Source organism: Bidens hawaiensis, unplaced genomic scaffold (genome assembly GCF_021521415.1).
Source record: "Bidens hawaiensis isolate Kalapana, Puna unplaced genomic scaffold, B.hawaiensis_p1.1 tig00015706_1, whole genome shotgun sequence".
NCBI classification, from domain to species: Eukaryota; Viridiplantae; Streptophyta; class Magnoliopsida; order Asterales; family Asteraceae; genus Bidens; species Bidens hawaiensis.
In genome coordinates, this window is record NW_027492402.1 from 473,097 (window position 1) to 498,909 (window position 25,813).

At 36.3% G+C, this 25,813-nt stretch overlaps 1 protein-coding gene and 2 pseudogenes across 1 annotated transcript; all 3 read right to left on the reverse strand.

The window, feature by feature from the left end:
- Positions 1 to 3,501: 3,501 nt before the first annotated feature.
- LOC143549619 (uncharacterized) lies at positions 3,502 to 4,535 on the reverse strand. Its single transcript, XM_077040486.1, has 2 exons — positions 3,904 to 4,535; positions 3,502 to 3,646 (listed from the first exon to the last, which is right to left on the reverse strand). The coding sequence occupies exons 1-2, from the start codon at positions 4,533 to 4,535 to the stop codon at positions 3,502 to 3,504; spliced, it is 777 nt and encodes a 258-aa protein (XP_076896601.1).
- Positions 4,536 to 8,659: 4,124 nt separating this feature from the next.
- Positions 8,660 to 9,100, reverse strand: LOC143549620 (ethylene-responsive transcription factor ERF011 pseudogene; annotated as a pseudogene).
- Positions 9,101 to 18,042: 8,942 nt separating this feature from the next.
- LOC143549642 (UPF0481 protein At3g47200-like) lies at positions 18,043 to 19,661 on the reverse strand (annotated as a pseudogene).
- Positions 19,662 to 25,813: the final 6,152 nt, after the last annotated feature.

A 25,813-nucleotide genomic window follows, 5' to 3' on the forward strand; every position in this document is an offset into this window, starting at 1 on the left:
ACATGTTATCACATAACACATAAGCCTAACACATAATTATCATATAATTATTGTTTTGACGTTTTTCGTTTATTCACTAATGGTTTGCGTCAACTCGTTTGCGTTTCGGTGCAATTCCCGAAAGACTACACATGTAGTAAGTGTCAAGCGTCATTTAAACCCTAGTTTAAATGTAATGAGGTGTGCGTTACAGATTCGGTGATCTTTAAGTTTGAATTGACGGAGTTGAGTTACCGGAGTTAACCTGAAATTGACGAATGTCACAGACAACCCTCGACTCTTTTTATTATATCAAAGACAAACTTGATTACAAGACGCATAACATATAAACGACATTGACCTCTATTTATACTAGACTATCTTGTTCCCTAAGGAATACGTTATTAACCGACTCAAATACGGAAGACTAAATTGACTTCAAATACAAAACAAACTTAAAGATAAATAAACAGATAAACATTCTAGAACACCAAGACCATCTCCTATACTTTAGGAGCACACTTTGACTTCTTGTCCTTCTTTTTCGGTGTTGCCGTGTCACACTCCCTCTCAACACCGACATCTTCCAATCCCATGTACTTGCACAATTCTTGAATCTTCACACTCGGTAACCCCTTTGTTAGCACATCAGCTACTTGCATGTTCGTATCAACATATAACAGCTCGATGTCTCCTTCCAAGACTTTCTCTCGTATAAAATGATAATGTACCTCAATGTGTTTTGTTCGAGCATGAAATGTGGGATTTTCAGCCAACTGTTTTGCTGACATATTATCACAATACAACTTAATTTTGTAATCCACTTTCTGGTTCAAATCTTTCAACAACTGCACAAGCCAAACCATCTCTTGAGCCGCCATTGCGGCAGACCTATACCCAGCTTCGGTAGTAGATAGGGATACCGTTGGCATACCTCAATAAACTTAACTCCATAGTCTACTGTGTTTTTCACATACCTCAATACCCTTCGCAAGGCATGCAAGTGAGGCACCCTTGGCTCTTGCATAAAACGACTCAACACTCCAACCGAAAACGCAATATCGGGTCGTGTTAGTGTTAGATAAATTAGACTACCAACCATCTTTCTATACACTATAGCATCCTCACACATTCTTCCTTCATCTGAGAGCAGCTTTGTATTAACATCTATTGGTGTGACGGCAGGTTTGGAATCCACCATATCAAACTTTCTAAGAATATCAATTGAATACTTCTTTTGGCATAAAACAATACTGTCACTTCTATATTCCACCTCTAGTCCTAGGAAGCGCTTTAACCTTCCTAGATCTTTCATCTTAAATCTTGTTCTTAAATTTGCTTTGACTAGATCAATAACCTCTTTGAGTTCACCTGTTATAACCAAGTCATCGACGTACACTAATACTATTGCCACTTTGTCTCCTTCCTTTTTAACAAATAAGCTAGCATCTGATGGGGTACTCATAAACCCGTTATGTTCTAGAAATTCGCCAATTTTACCAAACCATGCTCTTGGCGATTGTTTTAGACCGTACAACGCTTTCTTTAGTTTACACACATAATCACGATGTACCTTGTTTTCGAAGCCTATCGGTTGTTCCATGTATATGACATGGTCTAAGTCACCATATAGAAACGCGTTGTTTACATCCATCTGCCACAAATCCCAACCTTTACTTGCAGCTAGAGCGAGTAGCATACGAATTGTAGTAATTTTTGCAACCGGACTAAACGTCTCTTCATAATCTAGACCGTACTTTTGTGAAAAACCACGGGCCACTAACCGAGCTTTGAACCTCTCAATCGTTCCATCTGTTTTTCGTTTCACTTTGTAAACCCACTTGCACGAAATTGGTTGGACCTCCTTTGGTTTAGGAACGAGCTCCCAAGTTTGATTCGATTTCAATGCACAAATTTCTTCTTCCATTGCATTTACCCACTCTTGTTTCAATCGTGCTTGATGAAAAAATTCTGGTTCTAGCTCTTCGGCTTCGTCTACTGTTATAGCCATGTTAGCATACTTAGGATTTGGTTTTCTTGTTCGACTCGTCCTTCTAACTGATGATGTATCGTCAGAATCTTCTCGTTCATTCGCATGGTCGCTAACATCTGGTGTCACCGTTTCTGGTGTCACCGTTTCTTGCTCTTCATTCTCATTGTCATCTTTTTCATCAGGTAGATTGATGTTGAACATAGATGAATTTAATATTTCTTTTAACTCTACTGAATCGGGTAATGTTTCTTTATTTCTTGACCACCACGACGAGGCTTCATCGAAAATAACATTCCTAGATGTATAGCATTTACCGGTGTCCGGGTCACAACATCGCCACCCTTTACGTTCTTGATCATACCCGATAAAAATGCACCTGGTTGCTTTCTTCTCAAGTTTGTGACGTAGGTGACTTGGTATAAACACGTAACACACGCAACCAAAAACTTTAAAATGTTTGACATTCGGTCTAACATTGTTTAACTTTTCGAACGGAGACATGTATTTTAGACCTTGTTGTGGGGTTCTATTTATCACATAAGCTGCCGTACTAATTGCCTCTGCCCAAAAACATCCTGGCACGTTTTTATCATGAATCATGCTTCCGGCCGCCTCCGTTAGATGTCGATTTTTTCTCTCTGAGACACCATTTTGTTGCGGCGTATTGGAACACGTGAGTTGTCTAGCAATTCCATGATCTCTTAGATACTTTGAAAATTCGTGAGACACATACTCGCCTCCGTTGTCCGATCTTAAACATCGTATACTTTTTCCAATTCTACTTTCGGCTTCGACTTTAAACTCTTTGAATTTTTCGAACGCTTCAGATTTTTCTTTCATAAAGTACACCCAGACATACCGAGAAAAGTCATCAATGAAAGTGATCATATACTTCATTCCCTTAAAGGAATGTTGTTTCACTTGACCGCAAACATCCGAATGAATCAACTCAAGAGGGACACGGGCTTGGTATTTAGATCGCTCAAATGGTTGTTCGCTTGCTTTCCCAAACTGACAACCACCACATACAACGTCTTTATGTACCGGGAACGTCGGTATTCCGTTTACGAGTTTATTTTTTATCATAAGCTCTAGTTTGTCGTATCCGACATGACTTAAACGACGGTGCCAAAGATTGGCATTTTCATTAGTTCTTGTCTTTTCAACATATGCGGTTTCGGCCGAGAGAACATAAACAGAATCTGACTTCTTTCCTTCAATAACTGGGATTGATTTGGTTTCAAATTTTTCGAATATCTTTACGTCTTTTGGTCCAAATAATACGTATCGACCTGTTTCGGTAATTTGAGGAACCGATAATAAATTCTTTTTCATACCTGGAACATGATAGACACCTTTGAGCACTAGATTGTGACCGTTTCTCTTTGGCGGGAATTGAACATCTCCGATATGAGCAATCTGATGTCTCGAGTTGTCTGCTATCACCACCACACGGCTACCACCATAGTTGATCGGGTCTTTTAATTGTCCTTTGTCGCCGGTCATATGGTTCGAACATCCAGAATCGACTATCCACTCATCAAACTTGTTACTTGATCTTGAGTAGTAGTGGTGGTTAGAGCATACACATGCTTGTCTTGTGCATACCTCGCCTCGACATCCCATTCTTCTTCATCTTGAATTTCAACCGCGTTTCCTTGCTCGGCTGGTTGGCTTCGACAATCACAAGCCATGTGCCCTTTTTTACCCCAATTATAACATGGGTACGGGAAATACCATCTTGCGAGGATTTATTGTCATCGGTTTTGACTTCTCGATCTTTTTCTGGTTCCCAATGGTTTCTTTGGGGTTGCGAATTTCTCTGTCTGCCACCGTGACCTCGATTATAGGCACCTCCTTTAGCCTGAGATCTTCCTCTTCCTCTTCCTCTTCCTCTTCCTCTTCCTCTTCCTCTTCCTCTTTCGGCATACAATGCCTCCTCTTCAGACTTCACCGGAGCTGAAACATGACTCTCGCTCAACTGTTTAGTTAGAGCCTCTTGACTTCCCAGTAGGTTTTCAAACTCACCAATCGTTGGTTGGTTTTGCCACCCTTGGATCGCAGCGATAAAGCTATGGTATTCGGGTTTCAACCCATGAATCAAGATTCGTTTCATCCGAGCCTCCCCGATCCTTGCTTCAGGGTCCAACTCTCCGATTTCCCTACACAAGGTCTTCACTTTATCAAAATATTGTGGTATTGTCAAATCCTTTTGGGTTATTGACAATAATTCATTCTCGAGCAGCTGCAATTTGACATCATTCTTCTTGGAAAACAAGGCTGCCAAGGTGTCCCATGCATGTTTCGGTGTCTGAAGGTCTCTGATGTGTTCTAACAGTTCTTCTTCAATAGTTGTCTTGAGTACGTAAAACGCTTTACCCGTTTTGATTCTCCACTTACCGATTGCCCTGTTCACGTCGTTTCTTGGTAGGACGGTATCCGAACCATTAACAACTTCCCACAGATCTTGTCCTTGTAGATACGACATCATACAAGTACACCATGTGTTGTAGTTTGATTGATTAAGCTTCCTCATCCCACTGGTAACTTGAAGATTAGCCATGATACCTTCTTGAAATCAAGCGTAGACCTCCTCTAACCTGCTATCGCTTCGAACGCACCTTCTGGACCTTGTACGGGTTCTTATACGAGCCTAAACGAGGCTCTGATACCACTTGTTAAATTAAACGAAGTGAATCGAGCAATAAACCGTACACGAACACACCGATTTGGGGAGACAACCCTCGACTCTTTTTATTATATCAAAGACAAACTTGATTACAAGACGCATAACATATAAACGACATTGACCTCTATTTATACTAGACTATCTTGTTCCCTATGGAATACGTTATTAACCGACTCAAATACAGAAGACTAAATTGAATTCAAATACAAAACAAACTTAAAGATAAATAAACAGATAAACATTCTAGAACACCAAGACCATCTCCTATACTTTAGGAGCACACTTTGACTTCTTGTCCTTTTTCGGTGTTGTCGTGTCACAAAAAGATCGTGCACTTACCTCGGCAATTTGGAGTCTTTGTTTATTGTTATTCATAGTTGAGTCAACACCTACAAATTGGATAACACAAAGTCAACACCTAGTGTTTAGTGGCAAAATTTGGTTCACTTGATCGATCCTTGCCAGCTTGATATGTTCACTTAATAACACTTAATATTTTGGTAACTTATTTAAGACGCTTAATTGTTAACTTAAACAAGGTTTTATAACTTGCGCGTGGGGTGTTCGTAATAAAGAAAAACAAACATGTGAGCATCTGAAAACTTTAACGCTATTCAAAACACAAATGAAAAGAAAATATGTATCATCAAAACATCAAACCCAAAATCAGTAACCGAAAAGTAATAACATAGCAAATACATATAAAAAAAACTCGAAATGTAAATTAGATTACTCGAGCCTTAAATCTCTGCTATGGATGCAACATAGGTTGCTACCCCAAATCACATAGCGTCATCATATATAAGCGGCAAACCCAAAAACAACATAAAGCACCAGCCGCTATAGATGGTCGGGCATTGCAACGACAAAACACCTAGAAAAGTAATTAAACCAACAATATAAATTTATCACCTTCCATATATGTACGATTGCCAAACACTTAGAAAGGTATTCTAAACATCTTAATATCATTGTTAACCGTTTTTATCAAACCGATTAAAAAAAATCATTGTTTGGACTTTGGATCAACTTGACTAAAACTTTCATTTTAAAGAATCATGTTTACACATTCTAATACTATAATTATAATATGAAAAAAGGATCAATATCGAAGAAGGTATTACATGCGATATCAAGATTCATTCGGCTGGCCTTCGTGGACATGAACAACTTTGTATCGTTTCTGCATAATCCTCAATAAGAAGTATTTTAATCTGTTTATCTATGAATCTATGATTGTTTTCAAACTTAATGTGTCTTTAGATTTTTTATAAAAACTTTATAATCATTAAAAGCACTCATTAGAATCAACAACTAAAAATTGACTAGTACATTTAGTGATTGAATCATTTTTTTTCTACTTATGTTCACACCATTGTTAATTTGCTACAGACCCAACCTATTAAAGATGAAGATGAACTTGGCATACCCACTAAATATTTCTAACAAAAAAACCTTTAATAAATATTATACATATGTTTTTTTTACGGTATGATTTGTATAAAAATTGTGGACCAAATCCCTGATCCCTGATTTGAACATTAATATGCCAACCAGCCGAAATATAGAAATGAAATAGATGACTCGCTAGGCGATTCACCAAGTATAAACTAATCCATTAACACACCGCTAAATCGTCAGTTTCCCTTTTCACCACTAAAACTCAAAACTCATACAAAAAATATAATTTAAATGTTATATCTCACGGTACTGTAGGGACTAGCTTCTTGTTAACCTCTTGTGGCTTGTTTATGATATAACGTTATGTTAGTCGCTTTAAAAAAAAGTATTGTCTTTATTACTAGCCGAATGCTTGTCACAACGTGTAGATAATTCTACTATTTATACATAAGTTGTGTCATAGTTGAAGTCGTAGACACATCGAACATTGCGCCCCTCCCTTACTGTTCGTAGATGGAAGAATCGTGGTATACCGGTGTTGAAGTCTCCACGGAATAATTTCATTTGCTAGTTAATTTGATTTTTTTTATTTGATAACTTGTGCTAGTTAAGTTTTTTGTTTCCAGAAACCTAAATACCTTGCTGTTTTTTTTAACTTTCCGATATAAATTATTATTGAAAACCAATCAAGCTTCAAAATAAAGTATTTTTTAGTCTCGTAAGCGGCTTTGACACCTATATTGGTAAGTTTAGTAGAATATATTTACGCATTTCAACTAACAAACAACTGTTAGGAGTACTAGATATATATTTAATATTTTCATTTGCGGTTTGCATTTGAATTTTTTTTAGTAGTTTATTTATCTTATACTTAGTAGTTATTATTGAATGTTTTAGTATGTTTTATAATTATATTTATGTAATATTTTTAATTTGCTAACGAAAACCAACTATTTATTGTATAAAATAACCAACACCATTTAAGTTATTATTTAATGTTTTAGTATGTTTCTACATATTTATACGATACACCAAGGAACGAGTCTACCCAATACCTTGGTATCACAATTCACAAGATCAAAAGCATGTTGATAAGGATAAAAGTACTTTATTTATTATCAATTAAAAAATTTCAAACTATTAATAGCTTAACATTACCTTTTCCTTAAAACATGATGTGTAACGTAAATTTGATGAGAAAATTTGACCCCTTTATTTAATTATACGTTACAAAATGACATCACTAAGTTCATGAATTCAATATATATGACTATCTTTGCATGCTTTCCAACATACTCATCATTTACTCAAAAGTTATCTCTTTGGTTTTTTTTTTCTTTTTTTTATACCACCGGCCACTCTTCTAGCTATTAGTCGTTAATAACACTTTATTATTATTATTATTATTATTATTATTATTATTATTATTATTGTTGTTGTTGTTGTTGTTATTATTATTATTAAAATAACTACTTTTTTAACGGCACTAAATTAACTACTTGGTTTAAAATGACTTTGTCAACGATACTATGTCAAAATCAACATATTTTATATAGATCATCCTAAGGTATGAATGACAAATATGAAAAATATAATATAATCTTACTTTACAAATCACCTTTCGGATACTTTACTCCATTCTAGCCATTTTATATAAGTGTAAACTTTCTTATTTATCCTAAAGTTCAAAGCTTACTCTTTTTTTAAAAAAACATAAATAATACAATTTATAGGATTTTAGGGGACGACATTTATTGTTATCATAAATATGCACTTTAGAACTTAATAACAAATCAATGATATGAGTGATAGTTAATGTTTGAAATCTTTATTGTCTCTGGTTTGAAATTCATATGAACGGTTGAAATCACAATCTTAAGAAGGTCAGTTAATCATTGGATCGGGGAAGTTTCAAATACTATTAAAAAAATAATTAAAAGTAAATAAATAAATAAACAAAAACAAACAAAGGGATATCAATAATGGGCAGAATGAAAAGGAAAACATATATGTCTCTTTGTTTTGTTCGTCAAGAGACAAAATCTGTGTCCCTGGATGTCAACTACACGAACAAAATTCTTAATTTTGAACGAGACTCACAACTGAAAATCCAAAATAAGACAACTTCATTCTTAAACATTTTCCTTTTACATTAAAAGTGGTCCCATTTCTTGTTCTTTCTCTGTCCACAACTAAATAAATATATATATTAACAAAAACATGATAATATTTAAACAAACTTCTTTTAATTAGGTCGAAAGTAAGGTTAACAACCATCCTAAATTGATTATTTAAAAAATAAAAACACAATCACTAAATTATTTCATTCTTCAATCTATTATTTAATACATACATCAATAATGACTTAGATACACTACACAGCATTTGTATAAATTCACATATCTATTGTTAATATGTTATTATTTGTATTTTGTAAGTAAATTATTATTTTTATTAACTAAACAAGCAATTACAAAAGTTGATAACTTGATAATTAATCTAGATAACTTTAAGAAAGACATATATATATATATAAAACTAAAACATTTGCTTCATTGCTTGTTCCTCTACTTATTCTCCATGATCCGGTACCTCGATCATTCGAATTCGGGTTCGGGTTCCTTGTTCAAGTCAATGTCACCAACAAACCAATACGTATCATAAGACCGAGCCTCATGCACACGTACCCCACGGATTTCAGCATCAACCTTAGCACCGACCTCCGTTGCTATCTTCCTAACACAATCCGCCGACAAGTTATCCCGTTCGTTATCAAACGTTAACAACTCGGGGAAGTTTACCTTCGCGGTGGGGCCACGAAGGTAATAAGTAGCCGTGTCGTAGGCTCTAGCCGCTGCTATCGGGGAGTGGTATGACCCCAACCAGATTCTTGTCCTTTTGTTCGGTTCACGAACCTCGGCTACCCATTTTCCCCACTTCCTCATTCGAATACCCTTATACGGTTTCGGCTCGGGCTTGTTAATAGCCGGAGATGAGCTATTACCACCAAGAAAGATCATGTTGTTATTGTTAGCCATGATATAGAACTAGAGGTTATTAATATTATTAAGTTATTACTTATGTAACTTATGTTATAAGTTGTGAATAATAAAATTTGAAGAGCTATCTAGCACCGACAAGTATTGTTTATTATTATTGGTGGGTTAGAATCAGATAGGCGATTTGATCGAGGTGGGGTGGTGGTGTGTCGGAGATTGAGTCCGAGTGGACTCTAGAGAGGTGGTTTCTATGAGTGGGTCAGGGTTTGTTGGTGGGATATTGAGAAAAGGAGAGAGGATTGGGAGAGTTAAATAGTGGGAAGTTAATTAATGTAAAGGTTTATTCATTGTTGATATTAATTGTGTCATCAATGTTTGGTTTATGGTTGTTTGTTCCTCTCTTTTTTTTTCCCTGTATCGGTGTTAGTTTGGTGAGGCTATCCACTATGATGGGGGCTTTGAAGCTCCTCCACAGTGCCACGTCAGCGTCACGTAAGCACCGAGGACATCGAAGCCTCACCCCAAAGATGTCCCGCTACGATTTAATGCCCCAAAGGCGCATTATATATATATATATACACACACATATGTATTTATGTATGTATCATAGAGAGAGAGGGCCACCTTTTCCTCTCTTCAGCGCCCGGCGTTCCAACCACCGGCAGCACCGACGCCCAACCACCAAAGGCGCCTCTTGAAGGTGTTGAGTGCCCAACGGCGCCCGCCTTCAGCCTGGAAGCCGCCCCATAGCAAGGGGTCTGATAAGTGTCTTTTTCAAATGATTATAAGACCATGTGTAGTGGACATTTTTTTATGTTTCAAAGCTTCCTATCAATTAAATTTATTCTCACAAACACTAGCCATTCACATACTTATATTATTTATATTTAATTTAATTGTAGTATACAAATAATTATTAGAGTGACTCTCATCCACTACACTCCTTTTGACATAAAGCTTCGATTGTGAGATGACATCACATGACATAAAATGTCCTCGTAAATCCACTATTCATTGTCTCACACTTATCAACTTCTATCCCAAGTTTGATCTTACAATAGCGTTCTCCACCTTTTAATAGTAAATACTTACTGGAGTCGAACCTGAAACCCCACAGAAAAAAACCTTATAACACCTTATAACGAAACCCTGAATCAACGGGTGTGAACATGTGAATCTGCGATAACTCTCTCTTTTCTTCCTAATATCTACTCTCATAAACCACCTAAACTTGTGCATAAATTTATATCAATATATACCTTTCATTTAGAACAACTCTCCAAATTACTAACAAGTCTATTAAAGGAAATAACACATCTTATGTATATTCTAGCAGTACCGCTAGACTATACTCACTTTGATTTCTTTCAATAAGAATATAAAGAAAATTAGTTAATTAATATTGATTAGGTTAAGAGTTTATCACATTAAGAGATAACGTGACATAGATGTTATGAATCACTTGACTTCTTGAAAACCTAGTTTTTAATATCACGTATATGTTATACGGCGTGCATGGAATCACTCACACGACCTCTACGTACTGGATGTACACTAGGGTGAGACCCTTACATCTATGTTAAGCACTTAAGCATACTGCTAATAATACTACATCAATGTCTATAGCGGGAAATAACACATATTTTGGCAAATCCTAATACCGCTAGATTATAATAACTTTGATTTGTTTTTCTAATAAGAATATAAGAGAAAAATAGTTAGTATATATTGATTAGGTTAAGAACTGATTACCATGTTAAGAAATAACGTAATATCACATATATGTTATGAAATTTATCGTGTGACTTCTCAAAACCTAGTTTTTAGTATCACGTATATGTTATACGACGTGCATGGAAGCACTCAGGCGACCTCTACGTATTGGATGCATGTACACTAGGGTGAGACCCTTTTAGCTACGCTAAGCCTAATGTTATATCAAGATTGTTTCGGATCTAAAACAACTTTGCTCTATGTGATATCCAAGTCGTGCAATGATCTATAAAAGTTTAGTAAAATTTAACATGATGCAATAAGCTTAATACAATTTAAAGACAAGAAGTGATTAAAAGCAAGATCACTTAAAACATAGTCACCGTATTGTAAAATACGTATAATAAATATTGATGAGGTTTTTTTGAACGGGTCGTGCTAAAGAAAAATAATGTATATATGAAAGAAGTTTTTTGTAATGATTCTTGAGTTTCGGGATCAAATACAAATACTTTTTAACATGAAATATTTTAACGTTAAATCTTGAAAACCTAATTATTAATTTTGGTTGTTGGTCAAATTCATGATTATGCCCTTCGAATTCTAGGTCATGTCAAACATACATGAAAGAGCATGTGATGTAATTTGGCTTGAGGTGTGCATGGAAATACTAACTCAAATTCCATTGTGTATGCATTAGGGCTAAGATTTTTGAAATTATGCTAAAGTTATATCCTACGTGTTTTTGGTTAAAATAAATTTTGATCCATGCGTTGTTTAAGTCGGATCGTGACCTAACATGTTTTACATAAGTTTTAGAAGGATGCAATGGGTTTAAGACTAATTTAAAGATACACAATGAATAAAAACGAGATCATTCTCAACATGATCATCATGTTATGTCACACCCCGGCTTAGGGCCTAGGCGTATGACCAATAGTTGGTACCTGTTTTGTAAATACATCAGAGTTGCGGGTTATTTTAGTTGAAGACTTTAGTTAAATAAAATATTAAATTCATTTGAAAACTTCTCGGATAATAAATAACCGATGTTTTATAAAGCTTGTTGAAATACCGTTTGCAATATTTTACTAATTAAAAAATGAGCCATCATCAGCTTGCGAGAATCTAACTCCATGAATGTCTTGCTACCTGTACTAATCTGTATTCCCTGAAATGTGGGGAAAAATACGTCAGTATATGCTGGTGAACACGTATGACTCTATAAAACATTTGAATGACATTACAATACAAATGTAGTTTTCTTGACAATCTCAGCGGAAGTATTTCTACTTCCGGTATATGTACCACTGCCCTACACACACAACGGTATTCCCCGAGCCAAACGGCCCTAAACTGAGAACTGGTCATGACCGTTTAAGCTCGTGGCTTCATTGCCTTTGATTGATTGATTGAGCTTTAACAGTTATGTTTGGATCCAGACTCATGTGTATTCGGTCTGAGTTGATTTTATTTTCTACTTTGTATTACAACGTTTTAGAGATCACATAATCTCATGAAAATATTGACTGGCTTTTTAAGACAAACGCCCGCTTGTCTCATTGAGTATAAATATGTTTTGAATGATTAAAAGGTTAACGTATTCACGTTATAAAAGGTTTGAACGTATTCACGTTATAAAAGGTTTGGACGTATTCACGTTATAAAAGGTTTGGACGTATTCACCTGTACCGTCGGTGTGCGTTTGAAACCTTGACTGTGAATGATTGACTAATTGATTGATTAACCTATAATAAAATAGGTATATAAATATCCGGATCGTCTCTTGATCCGGCTATAGACCTTTAGTCTGGTTTAAATAGCTTTAAACCTTGATTGATCATTTGTTTGAATAAAATATTTAGACCCGTAGTCTTTCTGTTTATTTACCAAATCATATGATGAGTTTCTTCTTCCTGAAGAAACATCTATAATCTGTTTCTTCTTCAAGAAGAAACATTCATTGACTGTTATGCATGTAAAATCTTATGTTTCTTACATATGAAGAAACAATGTTTTAACTATATTCTTTGTATACAAATGTTATGTTTCTTAATCGTGAAGAAACTATATTTCCTTATGAATGTAAAACTGATGTTTCTTAGTTGTAAAGAAACACTATTATAATCCTTTGTATGTTTAAAGCTTATGTAAACATAATTATGATCAAGGTTTGGGCTATGCCCCTGACTGTGTTCTAAGCCATATAATAATAATACCATAATGACTTAGGTCAGAACCCTTACCTTACACGGTATTCGAAGTTTAAATACCTAAGTTTGTACAAGAAGTACTTCTACTCTTATGTCGCGTACTGGTGCTTAGATTGTCAGAACTTCAGGGCTTAACACGAACTTCGAGGTTGGCACGCAAAACGAGGCGACATATGGTGTTCGTCGTTTCATGCACGTACTTCTAGATAGATTGCCGGGTTATTCTCGTGTGGCACGTACTTCGAGGTATCGTCTAAATGGCACGGATTACAAGGTAACGATTGTCTAGTCGGCACTGAAACCGAGGTAAAGAGAGAGTGATTTCTAGAGAGAGAGAGTTTGGTGTGTGGGGAATGAGCTCGTGGCCTCCCCTTTTATAGTTGATTTTGGATCCCATCGCGTACCGCGATGGGTCCTCTTCCTGGCTTCGTCGCGTACCGCGACCGACACCATTCCTGCATGAGTGCCACGTGTCCTGCCCTGCTGCCACGTGTCACCAGAGTGTGACCGTGTTCTTGGACTCATCGCGTAGCGCGATGGGTCCCTATACCCCATTTTTAATTTTCAGTCCCTTGTCTTTGATAGCTTGTCACTTTCAGGTCTAACTCCCATTGTCCAAAAATACTAAGGCGGCTCTCGGCGATGCGAGCGTGCAAAGTGCAAAGTGCGCCATCAAAGCGCCCATCGCCCGAGCCCGTGCGCGTGCGCGTCGGGTGCTTCGCACCCTCCGCTAGGACCACTGGGTGCATGCTAGGCATATAAGAATATTATTATGGAAAATCTCTTCCTTATAAATAGATTCCATTTCTTAACAACTTTCCATGTGGGATGAGTTTTAATTTCCTTATTTATACCCATGTGGAATGCTTCCACATTCTTACATCTTTCAATGTGGGATGGAATTTCCTTATTCCATATCCTTAACATAAGATGGAATATTTTAATTTCCTTATATAATGGTTTTATTTTCTTTATTTGAATTTTCCCAACACTTATTTTAGGGAATAATTTTGATTCTTCCAACTTACTTAGTTGTCAAATTTGGATCGAAATTTTAGGGATGTTACATGTTACAACATATGTCTATGAAGTATGGAGGAGGTTAAGAAGTAGTGACGTTAGGAAATAGTATAATATCGCGTACATGCTATGAAATATATTACATTAGTTCTTGAAAACCCAGTCTTAACTTTGGCTCTTACTTGAAATTCATGATCATGTGCTTCAAATTCCGCTTCATATCTAATCATCTTTCATAGATTTGATACTTAAAAGATTATCACAAGTAATATTTGTGGGTGTGCGGAAGTGCCATGCAATCTCCGTGTTGGGTGTGCATTAGGGCTATGATTTTTGCGACTATGCAAGTATAAAGTTATATCCAAGGCGTTTTAGATTACCCATGCGTTAATTTATGTAGTTATCAAAGTTTTAATAGCTATAAGACTAATCAAAATTTGTAGTGAATAAATAACAACTAGATCACTTTTAACATGAACGCCCTGCTTGTGATACGCGCATATAATGTATATATGTGTGAACCCTCGAGTGGGCTAAAGTGACGTCATTTTACTAATCCCGTGAAAATACCGTTAAAATTGACGGAAGGTTAATCAGACATCATATGGTGGCGCTGATAGCCGAAATATAAGAGTACATGCACCAAATCGGGCGATGTCCCGATGGTTTAGTGTTATGTGTCTTATGTCCAAGGCTTGATGCAAAACTAACATCAAGCCGAGGGTCTTGTCGGAAGCAGTTTCTCTATTTCTACGGGGTAGAGGTAAGGTTGTCTACACGTTACCCTCCTCAGAACCTACCATAGCTTTGCTATTTGTGCGATTTATTGAGTACGATGATGATGATCACTTTTAACATAATCGCGGTATAACAATATAGATCCAATAATTATTGACGAGGTTGCAAAAGGGATGACCTTGCACTTGTGTCCTCCGATTATGTCACACCAAGAAACGACCTTGACTTCTCACTCATCAAAGTCTCTTGACGATAAACCAAACGTGCATAAGCCAACTATCCACACAATATTGGATAGTGGGCTTCTATGGCCACAAACAACTTAGACTATACGTAGTCAAAACTAGGCATTTTGCGCCATGTGGTGCCTAGTCAGCTTTTGGGGATTATGCAAAATGTGGGTGTAGTGGGAAAACGCCTCTCTCTCCTCCCACTCTCTCTACCTCTCTCTCACAAAACCCTCAAAATTTGTGTCGTCCTAACGTTATGTAGGTAACACCGGTTCATAGCTTCCAACCCAAAATGTCGGGAGGTGGCGGTGTGCCCCCGGCGTTTTCGTCCAAAACACGACCATAACGTTGCGAGTACGGATGGTCTTAAAACATTCTTTTCGACCATATTTCTAAAAAGGTATTCACATTCCGGTCACTCACTAAGTCGATTGAATCCATAAATGTAGACATCTACGGGGTGATCATGTAATAATTTGAAGATCATAACGTTCCGAAATCAAAGATATTAAATCATCATAAGTTACGTTGTTTCATAAACACGTTTCACACAACCAAGCGGACATATTCAACAAGCCGATCAACAACATGCCGTTTCTCACCTGTAAAAACAATGTCGATAAACATATTTTAAAAAATTGAAGAAAAAACAGAGCTTCTTTAGTAAGAATATAAAATGAAAGGGTAAATTGGAGACTAATAAAAGAAGAAGGACGAAATTAAATTAGATAAGTAAAAAAGTTAAATTCGGCGGTTAAACTCAGCACACACTGGCTAGGCGGTCCAATATATTTTTAGCCTACCAGCCGGCAAAGGAATTGCTGGAGTCAGCTAAGAGGGTAGACAAGCTGGCTAAGAGGACAGACGTCGGCGATTTTTAGGCTACAAGATGATATGACAATGACGACTAAGTGAGTGGATTTGGCTTGTAAATTTAGCCTAACGGTGGCATGTGTCAAAGTTGTCGCTAGTTGAGGCTCATCCTACTTTTTATTAATTTCAGTGCCGAGTAAGCCTTAGTCCCCTTAACCGGCCTATCCGTCATGGTTCAACCTAATTGGTCTAGAAAGTTGAAGGCTACAAACTGATGTCTAGTTCTGAAAAATAAACATCAACAATGTCTATTTTGGTAATTTTGAGTCACAAAAAATGATAGAAGGGACACGTTTACCAAAACCGTTACAGCCCTATTCAATAACATGAGTACATGACATTGCTTTTGTACAGAAAAAGAATACACAGACCAAGCCATTTCTGGTGGGGATTATAAAGTTGCAATGTTGCATGTAAATTATCATGTTTATTTCCAAATAACCAACACGTCATATCCTCCATACCATTTATAGTTTAAACAATGACGTTAAGTTTGACTAGCATTCTCCATACCATTTATAATTAGACTCTTTTTCCATACAAGAATAGTACGATGACGATCATGAGTTCATGACGGTGAGTTAGAGTCGTGTCATTTAATACTAGTGACGAACGGATACCGCCTCGACTGCCTACCTAATCAATAAAATCATCTATTTAAATGCAAAACAGGCCTTACCTTGTTAAACATGTCAGAGATGATACGATTAACACAAGTATCAATAGGAATGTGACTTATTTAACTACTTTATATCTTATATTTATAACAAAGTTGTATGTTTCATATAACAAAAAAGAGAAATATACGAAGCTTATCCTAATTATTTTAATTAGCTAAAAGAATACAAAATTACAATGTAATTTTTATTAAATGAGTTAACCTGTGTCTTTTAACAAGTTAAGATTTGCTAGCCCAAGATTTAGATAAAGATGTTTTTAAAATATTTGAATTTAGAATTTAGATGTTAGTTTAAGATATGGAACTCCGCAAATAGTTAATAGCAGAATCCAGCCAGACCCAAAAACCCTAGACAAGGACCGAATAAGTACTAGGTGGGCTACAATTTTTGTAGCCTTTGGTTTTTAAGTCGGTTTGATCATAAACATAAAAAAACCACAATTACAATTTTTCAAGCCACCCCGAGATTTAACTTATTTAGAAAAGATCAATTTATACCATTTGTATTTGAACAATAAAACGGAAAGCAAGCAAAAAAAAGTTTTGAGTTTGATTATTAATTTAGTTATTCTTTCTGAAATCAATTAGTAATTCATTTATATAAATAGGGATGTAGAATCTATTGTGTATGTTCTAAATAGTAAATAATACTACATATATACCAAATATAGCAACCCGTTTAACAGCTACTACTAACCTATAGAAATCGGGTGGTGGCTTAGTTGCTCCTCCTTGTAGAGGTCGCCTGTTTGAGTCTTAGCGCATGCGTTGGAGAGGAGGGGGGGGGGGTCATATATGAGTATGTCTCAAATAAATTTAGTGGTTACGGTTTTACATGGTTGTTGGGATTCCACCTTCGCCGAGAGGGAGGGTGGGTTGTCTAGTCGGGACCTAAAGTGCTAAATAATGGGTGACGATTGAAATCCCGTCACAGGTAAACTACTAAATTAGGAAATAAACGTTGTTAAAAAAACAAAACAAAAAAAAAGATAGATACTAGGCTTCATTTTTCGTGGGCCACTTCTATTAGCTTGGAGCCTATGTAAGCGGAGTAGTTAACTACTTCAGCCCAACTTTCAAAATGAGTATTCAAGTGAGCCCAAACCAAATCTATGTTATATTCTTTTTCCATATGTGAGCACAAACCTCCAAAAGAAACATGAGTTTTTTTTTTTATTATTTTTTTGCATATTTTAATAAAAAGCATCCAAAAGATTACAGTGAACTAGCAAGTAAACAGGCAACAAATTACGCCGTAACCTTTTTGGATAGCAAACCCTATCCTACTAAATAAGCCTCAAGAATGTCCGGTGGAACAAGCGTAAAGAAGAAAATGGTAAAAGTTAATCTTGAAAATGGACACAATGTTAGGACCAGGTTTTGAACATCTACATCAAACCAGATTAGATTCCAACACTTGATCAACAAAATCTATACAAATACTTTTATACAATTACATAACTCTTTAAACATTACAAGCATTCATACTTTCAATCCCAAATAATGTGACAAAAACAAACCATCCAACCATATGCATTCCAAGTTTCCAACAACATCAAGAAGGCGGTCTGTAATTCCCGTAAACACCATAAAACGTTTGCGCAGACGTTAATATCAACAGAATCACGGCTGCAACAAACGATATAATCGCCCACAGGTTACTAAAATAGTTATGCATCAAACTCGCCCGCCAAGAATTCCACTTGTGGTTATAAAACCGATTAACCTTTTCGGACAGCTCCGAAAGATAACTATTATTAATATCAAAAACAACTTCTTGACATAACCGGTTAAACAGATCCGCCACGTCAGCGTCACTCCCTAGCCAGTGCTCGAAAATACCGCAATAATGTAGGTACACGACATCTTCCTGGGAGTTGATCAAATTGTCCATGAATATCACGTACGAGGTTATTTCGTTCCCGCAATCTAAATGAGACTGCTCGAACGCAATGAGGTTAAGAAAAAGCGATTTGGTCCCGTCGTGGATTAAGAGGCACGGGATCTTTAAAACCCCATTTTTGAACTTAATGTCCCAAAAGCGGTCGGTTTTTCTTTTTTTAAACTTGATCCCGGCTTCTTTAAGCTCGGTGACACAATGAATAAGTTGCGTGCGACGTTTGTCGGCCACACGACTACTATGAGACCATCTTTTAATCCATCGTCTCGGTTCCATTTGCGGGCCACGCCTCAACAAACTTTGTCTAAACACATGGAGACAATGTAGATAAGTTTGGTCCGATAACGGGTCAAACGAGTGATCCGGGCTCGTGTACCCGAGTGACGATTCCATTTTGTTTCGGTCACTTTTACTCAACGGTTCGTCCTGGCATCAACGGGTCGAAAAACCTTAGGGCTAGTTTTTCCACTAACCCTTTTTGCTCGGGCTGACCAAATTGCAGCCCGAGCAACCGGTCTAGAACAAACAAGGGGATTTGATTCTCGAGCATTATCATATCCCGTTGGATCGAATGCATCGACCCCCGCATCGCAAAAACAGGATCGCTTCGGGAATACCAGAGTTTCATAAAACCCTCGGCCGCCCCACGAAAAAGCTCGAGAACAAAGTACCCGTCGATAACCATCATTTCGACAAACTCGTTACTACTCATAGTAATATTACCTTCGTAACACTCGCGGGCCTGCTCTTTGACTTCTTTGATCGAGTCAAGGTACATTTTAGCATCGTGACCGGCCCGTTTTAATATTTGGTAAAACGCGCGCCATTTGTGTCGGTCCATGTTTCGTAGGCGTTTTTTCCCGTGATGGTACGGGCCCAGCGACACAATATTCGGGATGTAAGCCTTGTCTTTGCCATCCCGAAGATATTGTGGAACTTTATAAATGCATAGTTTTCCGCAACTTCCTGCCACGTCATCCTTTTTGGCTAGTTCAAGTTTTTCTCTCACCGCGATCATCCAATCAGATTCGGGTGATGTGGGCCCGTCTTTCGGGCTTTCAGGATCACCAATTATCTCGATACATAGTGCATCAGTCGGCCGATTCGGGTGGTTGTTCTGGACCGGGGCCGATATAGCGCGGCTCGAACTCGGGATTCCAGCATCAACAGTTTCTTTGAGTTTAAGAGTGATTAGGTACCAACTCAAAAGCTCTTTATTGAACACAGTAACCATTTTTTGATTAAAAGGAAAAAAAATAAAATAAAATGTTAGTTTGATAATTGATATGATATTTATTTATGCAAATAATGAATTGTAGATCTGATCTAATCCAATAGAAGCAACACTGTTTGACTTTTAGTGGTCAAACCACATCTCCACCACTAAAACTGGCCCATTCTATTCCAACCAATGAAAATGATATTATTTGATTGATTTCATATTTTATAAATGATTAAGGCATGTGAATGTTTAATAAGTTAGGGTCATTGTTATATGTCTTTCTTAACCAAAGTTTGAGATTCATTTTTTTATAGTAGTTGTGATGTAATATTACATATTTTATTTAGTTTCGTGATGTGTTACTAGGTCTCACTTTTTTACTAGGTCAACTTTTAAGACGTGTTAATCAATAGAGAACTTTAACTTAAAAAAAAAATCCAATTACAATACAGAGGCGGATAATAAGGTGCGCCACCACCCCCTCTTGAATAACCACAAGACCAAAGATACTTGTGGCAGCCAAAAATGCTAAAATCGCTACACGTTATCTTCAAGTATTTTAATTAAATCATTTTACACAAATACTTTTATTTGATTAAATTAGAGGTTTTCTTCGGGTTATTTTTTCAAGTCATGGGTTGTTCGGGCTAGAGCATAAAAGAAAATAAGGTTGAGTTGTTCGGGTTAAACGATTCGGTAAATTCTGATTAAACAAAACAAAAATAAAATTATTCAACTTTAACCAAATCAAACCTAAAACTATATTCCAAAAGTTAATTACTGATGCATAATCATCAATAAATAAATAACTTATCATAACCAACATCAACTAAAACCTGTCATAATCAAAATAGTCATTTACTTATGTGTAACATGAACTAAACTAAAATATTTAAATGCTACTCCGGGTTCGGTTTAACCGGGTTCTAGGTCACTTTGGTTCAGATTTGATATTCGGATACAGTTAAAAAATACACCTATAGATCTAATTGGCAAAGTCATTAGAGTTACATGTCATTGTGGCGTTGCTCTTAGACCACACATAGTGGTAACTAAGCACAATCGGTCGTTTTCGGACACGTGACATCTCAATTAGCAATGACTAGTTTTGCAAAGTGGCGTAATGATAACCGTACCAACCCATTTATCTAACCACAAATATGTTTGAGACTATCTTCCATCAAACATATGGTCAGATCATATACCATTTTGATAGTTTTAGTCAATGTTTTTAAACCCGGGCCGAACCGGACCGACGGGTTCGACCGGTCATACTGGGATCACTAAGTTTTCTAGTCTGGTTCACATAGTGTAACCCGTTTTCCAACAACCTGGTCGGGTTTGGCGGTTTGCGATCCAACCGGAACTGGTGAACTGCCGGTTGAACCGGTAAATCCTATGTTTCTATTAAATTAAAAATTTACTGTTTTCCAACAACCCGGTCGGGTTTGGCGGTTTGCGATCCGACCGGAACCAGTGAACTGCCGGTTGAACCGATAAATCCTATGTTTATATTAAATCAAAAATTTTATGTATGGTGGGAGCTAAACATAGGCTTCAAATCGAGACAAAACTTAGAGAAAACCGCAAAAGCCATCCAACCAAACTATAATCATGTTATTTAAGAGAAACGTTAATATTAAATATTTGAAAATGATCCCGTAAAAGCCCATAAAACGTGTTTAGGACAAAATCATTATTACATAATTTATTATAAATTGATAATCTCACGTTTTGAACATTTTGACTATATATATAAATTATATATATGTATATATATATATGACGTCATCCGGTTTAAACATCGGTCTGCCCTCCCGGGTCGGTTTGACCTTTGACCCGGTAAGACGTCCAGGTCGACGCCCGGGGCAGGTCTGAAAACATGGGTTTTAGTTTAACATTTTTAATTGAATTAACTTGAATTTCATTGTTGGATTATATGTTGTTTTTTTTGTTAATATTATTAATTATACTACGTAATGTTGTTTTTTAGTCAATTGAGCAATTTTTCCAATATTCCAAACGTCTAGTTCGCTTATAGTCTACCACTACGCGTGGTCCTAACACGCCAAAAACGGATTTAAGTATAGTTTAGCCATTCGTCAAAAGTCTTACTCAACTGATTAATTTTTCCAAATTTTCCACACACGTTACATCTTTCCTTTTCCACCACGCTTGATATTATTATTAACGACACCATACAACGCTAGGTTTTATTATTATTATTATGAGAAAAGATCAAATAAGAAGTTTGATTATCTTAAGAAGGCTAGGAAGGAGGGTATTTTTGTCTAATACCTTAATATTGAGAACCCACTTAATTTAATTTTAAAAACCCACTTAAATAATCACTTATCTCCTACAACCACCACCGCCCACCGCCACCCACCGCCACCACATTGCCGGAAAAGTCTTCGGAAATTTCATCGGAAAATAACACACTATGAAAACACAATGAAAAAGACACAATGTAAAAAACACAATGGAATAAACACAATGAAAATAAAAACACAATGACAAAAACACAATGAAAAACACAATTAAATTAAACAATGTAAAAAACACAATGCAAAAAACACTATGAAAAAATAAAACACACTTGTATAACACAATTTTGATAAAACACACTTTGTAAAAAAAACACGAATTTTTTTTTATTTTTATATAGCAATATGGTACTCATATAAAAGATAAAAAAACACTCGTTATTATGGTGAAATTGTTTTGAAAAAAAAATGTCGTATAAAAAAGTTATGGCGTTTTAAAATGATGGGGGTATTTGACATGTGCATTGCATGTGGAGAGAGAAAGTTAACAAATGTGTTATCCCTATTATGACCTTACCCTTGTTTTACACTTGATGATTTCTCTAAGGGCCCTGCTAATAAGACACCCACCTTCAAAATTCACACACCCTTCATACGACTCGTATAGACTTCCGTACTCTGACATCCACCAGCTTTTTGGAAAACTTTTTGAAAAAGGTGTTTGACCAGAATCGTAAACGAGTCGTATGACTTATACGAGATGATGCTGATATTTATACGAGTAGTATAGCCTATACTACTCGTATAATGCCCATACACCCTCTAGACGAATAGTATAACCTATACGAGTCCTTTTAGATCTTTGTAAACATAGGGCCGTCTCCAAGAATTGTTAAAAAAAAATTGGGCCAAGGACGGAAATTTTATGTATAAAAATGAATTTAAAAGGTTTCAAGTGGGACTATAACCAGAACTTTTTGTTAGAAGTCATTCTTATTTGCCACTAAACCAAACAAGTGGTCGTGTAATTAAGTTTAAACGTCAAATATACATAGTGTTTTTCATACACACACATACACACACACACACACACACACGTATATATATATAACTTATAAAACTAAAAAACTCTTTTTAAGAAAAATAAAAAAATTATAAAAAAAGACGCAAAAATATAAAAGAGTAAAAAAACCAAAAAAAATTATTTTTCATCACGATTTCATAAAAAAAATTAAAAATTAAAAATTAAAAAAAATATCGGGTTGACAAAATTATACATATATGTATAATACTTATTTACTAATATTATATAAGTTATTCTTTATACATATATATATAATTAAGATAAATGATAATGTGCATACGTGTACACTACGTATATCAAGATTAATAAAAAATACATATGTGTATAATTAGGTTGTTTTTTTTTTGGTTTTTTTATGAAACTGTGATGAAAAATATAAACTATTGGTTTTTTTACTTTTTTCAAATTGTCTCGTATAGCTCATACAACTCATATATGCCTCCACTCGTATAGGCCTTTTCGTATTAATTGGTCAATGGATACTGACAAAAAGCTGACACCTATAAGAGTAGTATGAGCTATACGACTCATATAGGTGGACCAGGGTGTCCAAATAGCAAAATGGGTGTTTAAATAGAGAAGGCCTTTCTCTAAACTAATTTCAACCATTCAATTTTAAAATGAACGAACAAGATTATTTCCTATCATTCTTTGAAAACTAATCTTCTTATTATAACTCCTTTTGATCATCAAACGTTTGGTTTGCAGACTCTTTCATCAGAGATTTAGGCAACCATTTATGTCTACCATTGTAGGATTTGACATTATAAGTACGAATGAATTCCAGTTCATTCATACAAAAATTTTCCACAAATCTAACAGCTCAAAGAAAGCTTGGAGAACGAATATAAGCACCGGTGATATGGAAGAGTTCTATGAGAAATCGCCGTTTCCAGCGGTTCCCTTACCGAAGTCCCTAATCTTTCTATCAAAGTTGATTGTTCTTTCAAGACTGATTTCTTGCAATGGAAGCATATGAAGTATCTGAGATTCGAATTGGATGATGCTGTCAATAAGGGGGAGATGGTAGAGTATTGGATGCAGATGCGTGTCATTTTATAGGCTCGCGTGCCAAACTCGTCATCATGGTTTAAAACTTCTTACAACCCGAATCAAAGTAGACACACATGCAAAAAGGTCTATATAGAAGGCATTGGGTCAAAAAAGCATTTCATTTTAGCTAATTTACTAAATGGAGTAGCTATGAAACTTTTATTCGCACCCGAATCAAATAATACAGAAGCAGAAATACCGTTTACTAGAAACGTACCAGTCACAACATCCGGAAATCATTTGAATAGGAACAGCCATCACATGGCTTATGTGTTCCTTAGGGTTTTCAACAACATACTCAGGATCATCATCCTTCTTAGCCCTTTTCTTCACCTCCTCATCATCACTTTGATCATATTCATCATATCTGAACCTCTTCCTCAATACTTATAACGTATCATAATCGGAAATAAGCAAATATGAACAAAAAATAACAGCAAACACTGATAAAAACAAACCTTATAATAACAACAAATTAGTTCGCATTGTTTCATGTTGATAGAAGATCATTTCTGAGAAGTTAAATGGTTTGTTGAGAACAAGTGCCACAAAAGCCGATTGCAGCATGATTCGGCATTCATCAAATCCACCTCGACGACCCAATAACTCAACAGATTTGCATTAATATTATGAAAGATACACTGAAAATCTGTTAGGGTATAAAGGTGGATTATCAGGATCAATGGCAGCTTTCCGTACAGGAGGGCGTCAGCCACACCTAAGTGTCGATAAGAAGGTGATGACCTACTGTTTGTCATCCTGTAGAGCAACAAGTTTCCACACTCCAAGCTTTTCAAGTTGTAAGAATTCTTTTTGCATCGCATTGACCCAACTTTCTTCTATCAACGTTTGTTTTTAAGTCTTCAGCGCCTTGCTACCCTTGCCACCAAGAACTAGGAGCAAGCCTTGGATTGTGCTGAGCACAAAATGGAACTTGTCCGGGCCAAGGCGGACCAAAAATGGTTGTTGGCGGAAGGAGTTCCCCAGGTAATTGTTGCTCTGGATTTTGTACGCAATTATATACGAAACACTTGCTCACATTTTATCTTTAACAAGTTATCGCCCACATTCGGGAGGGTGATGAGCTTGGGAATTGTCTTGCCATGCTTTTAAACGCATATTCTCAAGCCGGCCGCCAGACTGGTTTCCAGGAAGGCTTTAAATTTGCTGAAGAAGGTAGACTTCCGGAGGAATTCGTCTTGCAGATCAGAAGGAAGCCCTACAAGAAGTGACTCAAAAATGCTTGAATAATGATGAAATTCCAACAGGAGTGCTAGTATCTCTTCTCAAGCTAATTAAAAGGAAGAACCAGAGACAGAGGTAAAAGTGTGAACCGGAAGATCATACCGCATTGTCAATTAATAACGACATTGTTAAAGAAATATGGTGCTATTCAACTGGGTGATAAGGGTTCTTATAAGAAGTTCAAGCCATTTGCATGGAGTATCTTGTTTCTGGGTCCGATAATGTTTTGCTGACATAGTAGATCGGCGTTTGAATGTTCTTTCGGTCTGTCAGAAGGACGGCCCCGATGGCAATGTCTGAAGCCGATAAATACAACGTTAAAGGTTCTCCCACGTGAGGTGCTGTTAACGTGGACAAGTCCATCAAACAGAATTGTTTTTAGTCTTTCTATGGAATCTACCCATTCACGCTTACTTCTACCACAAAGATGTGAACCCAAAACTTTGATTGTTAAGGGAAGACCGGCAGCATAATGTACAACATCTTTTGATAGCTCCTCATACCCACGATTTGGA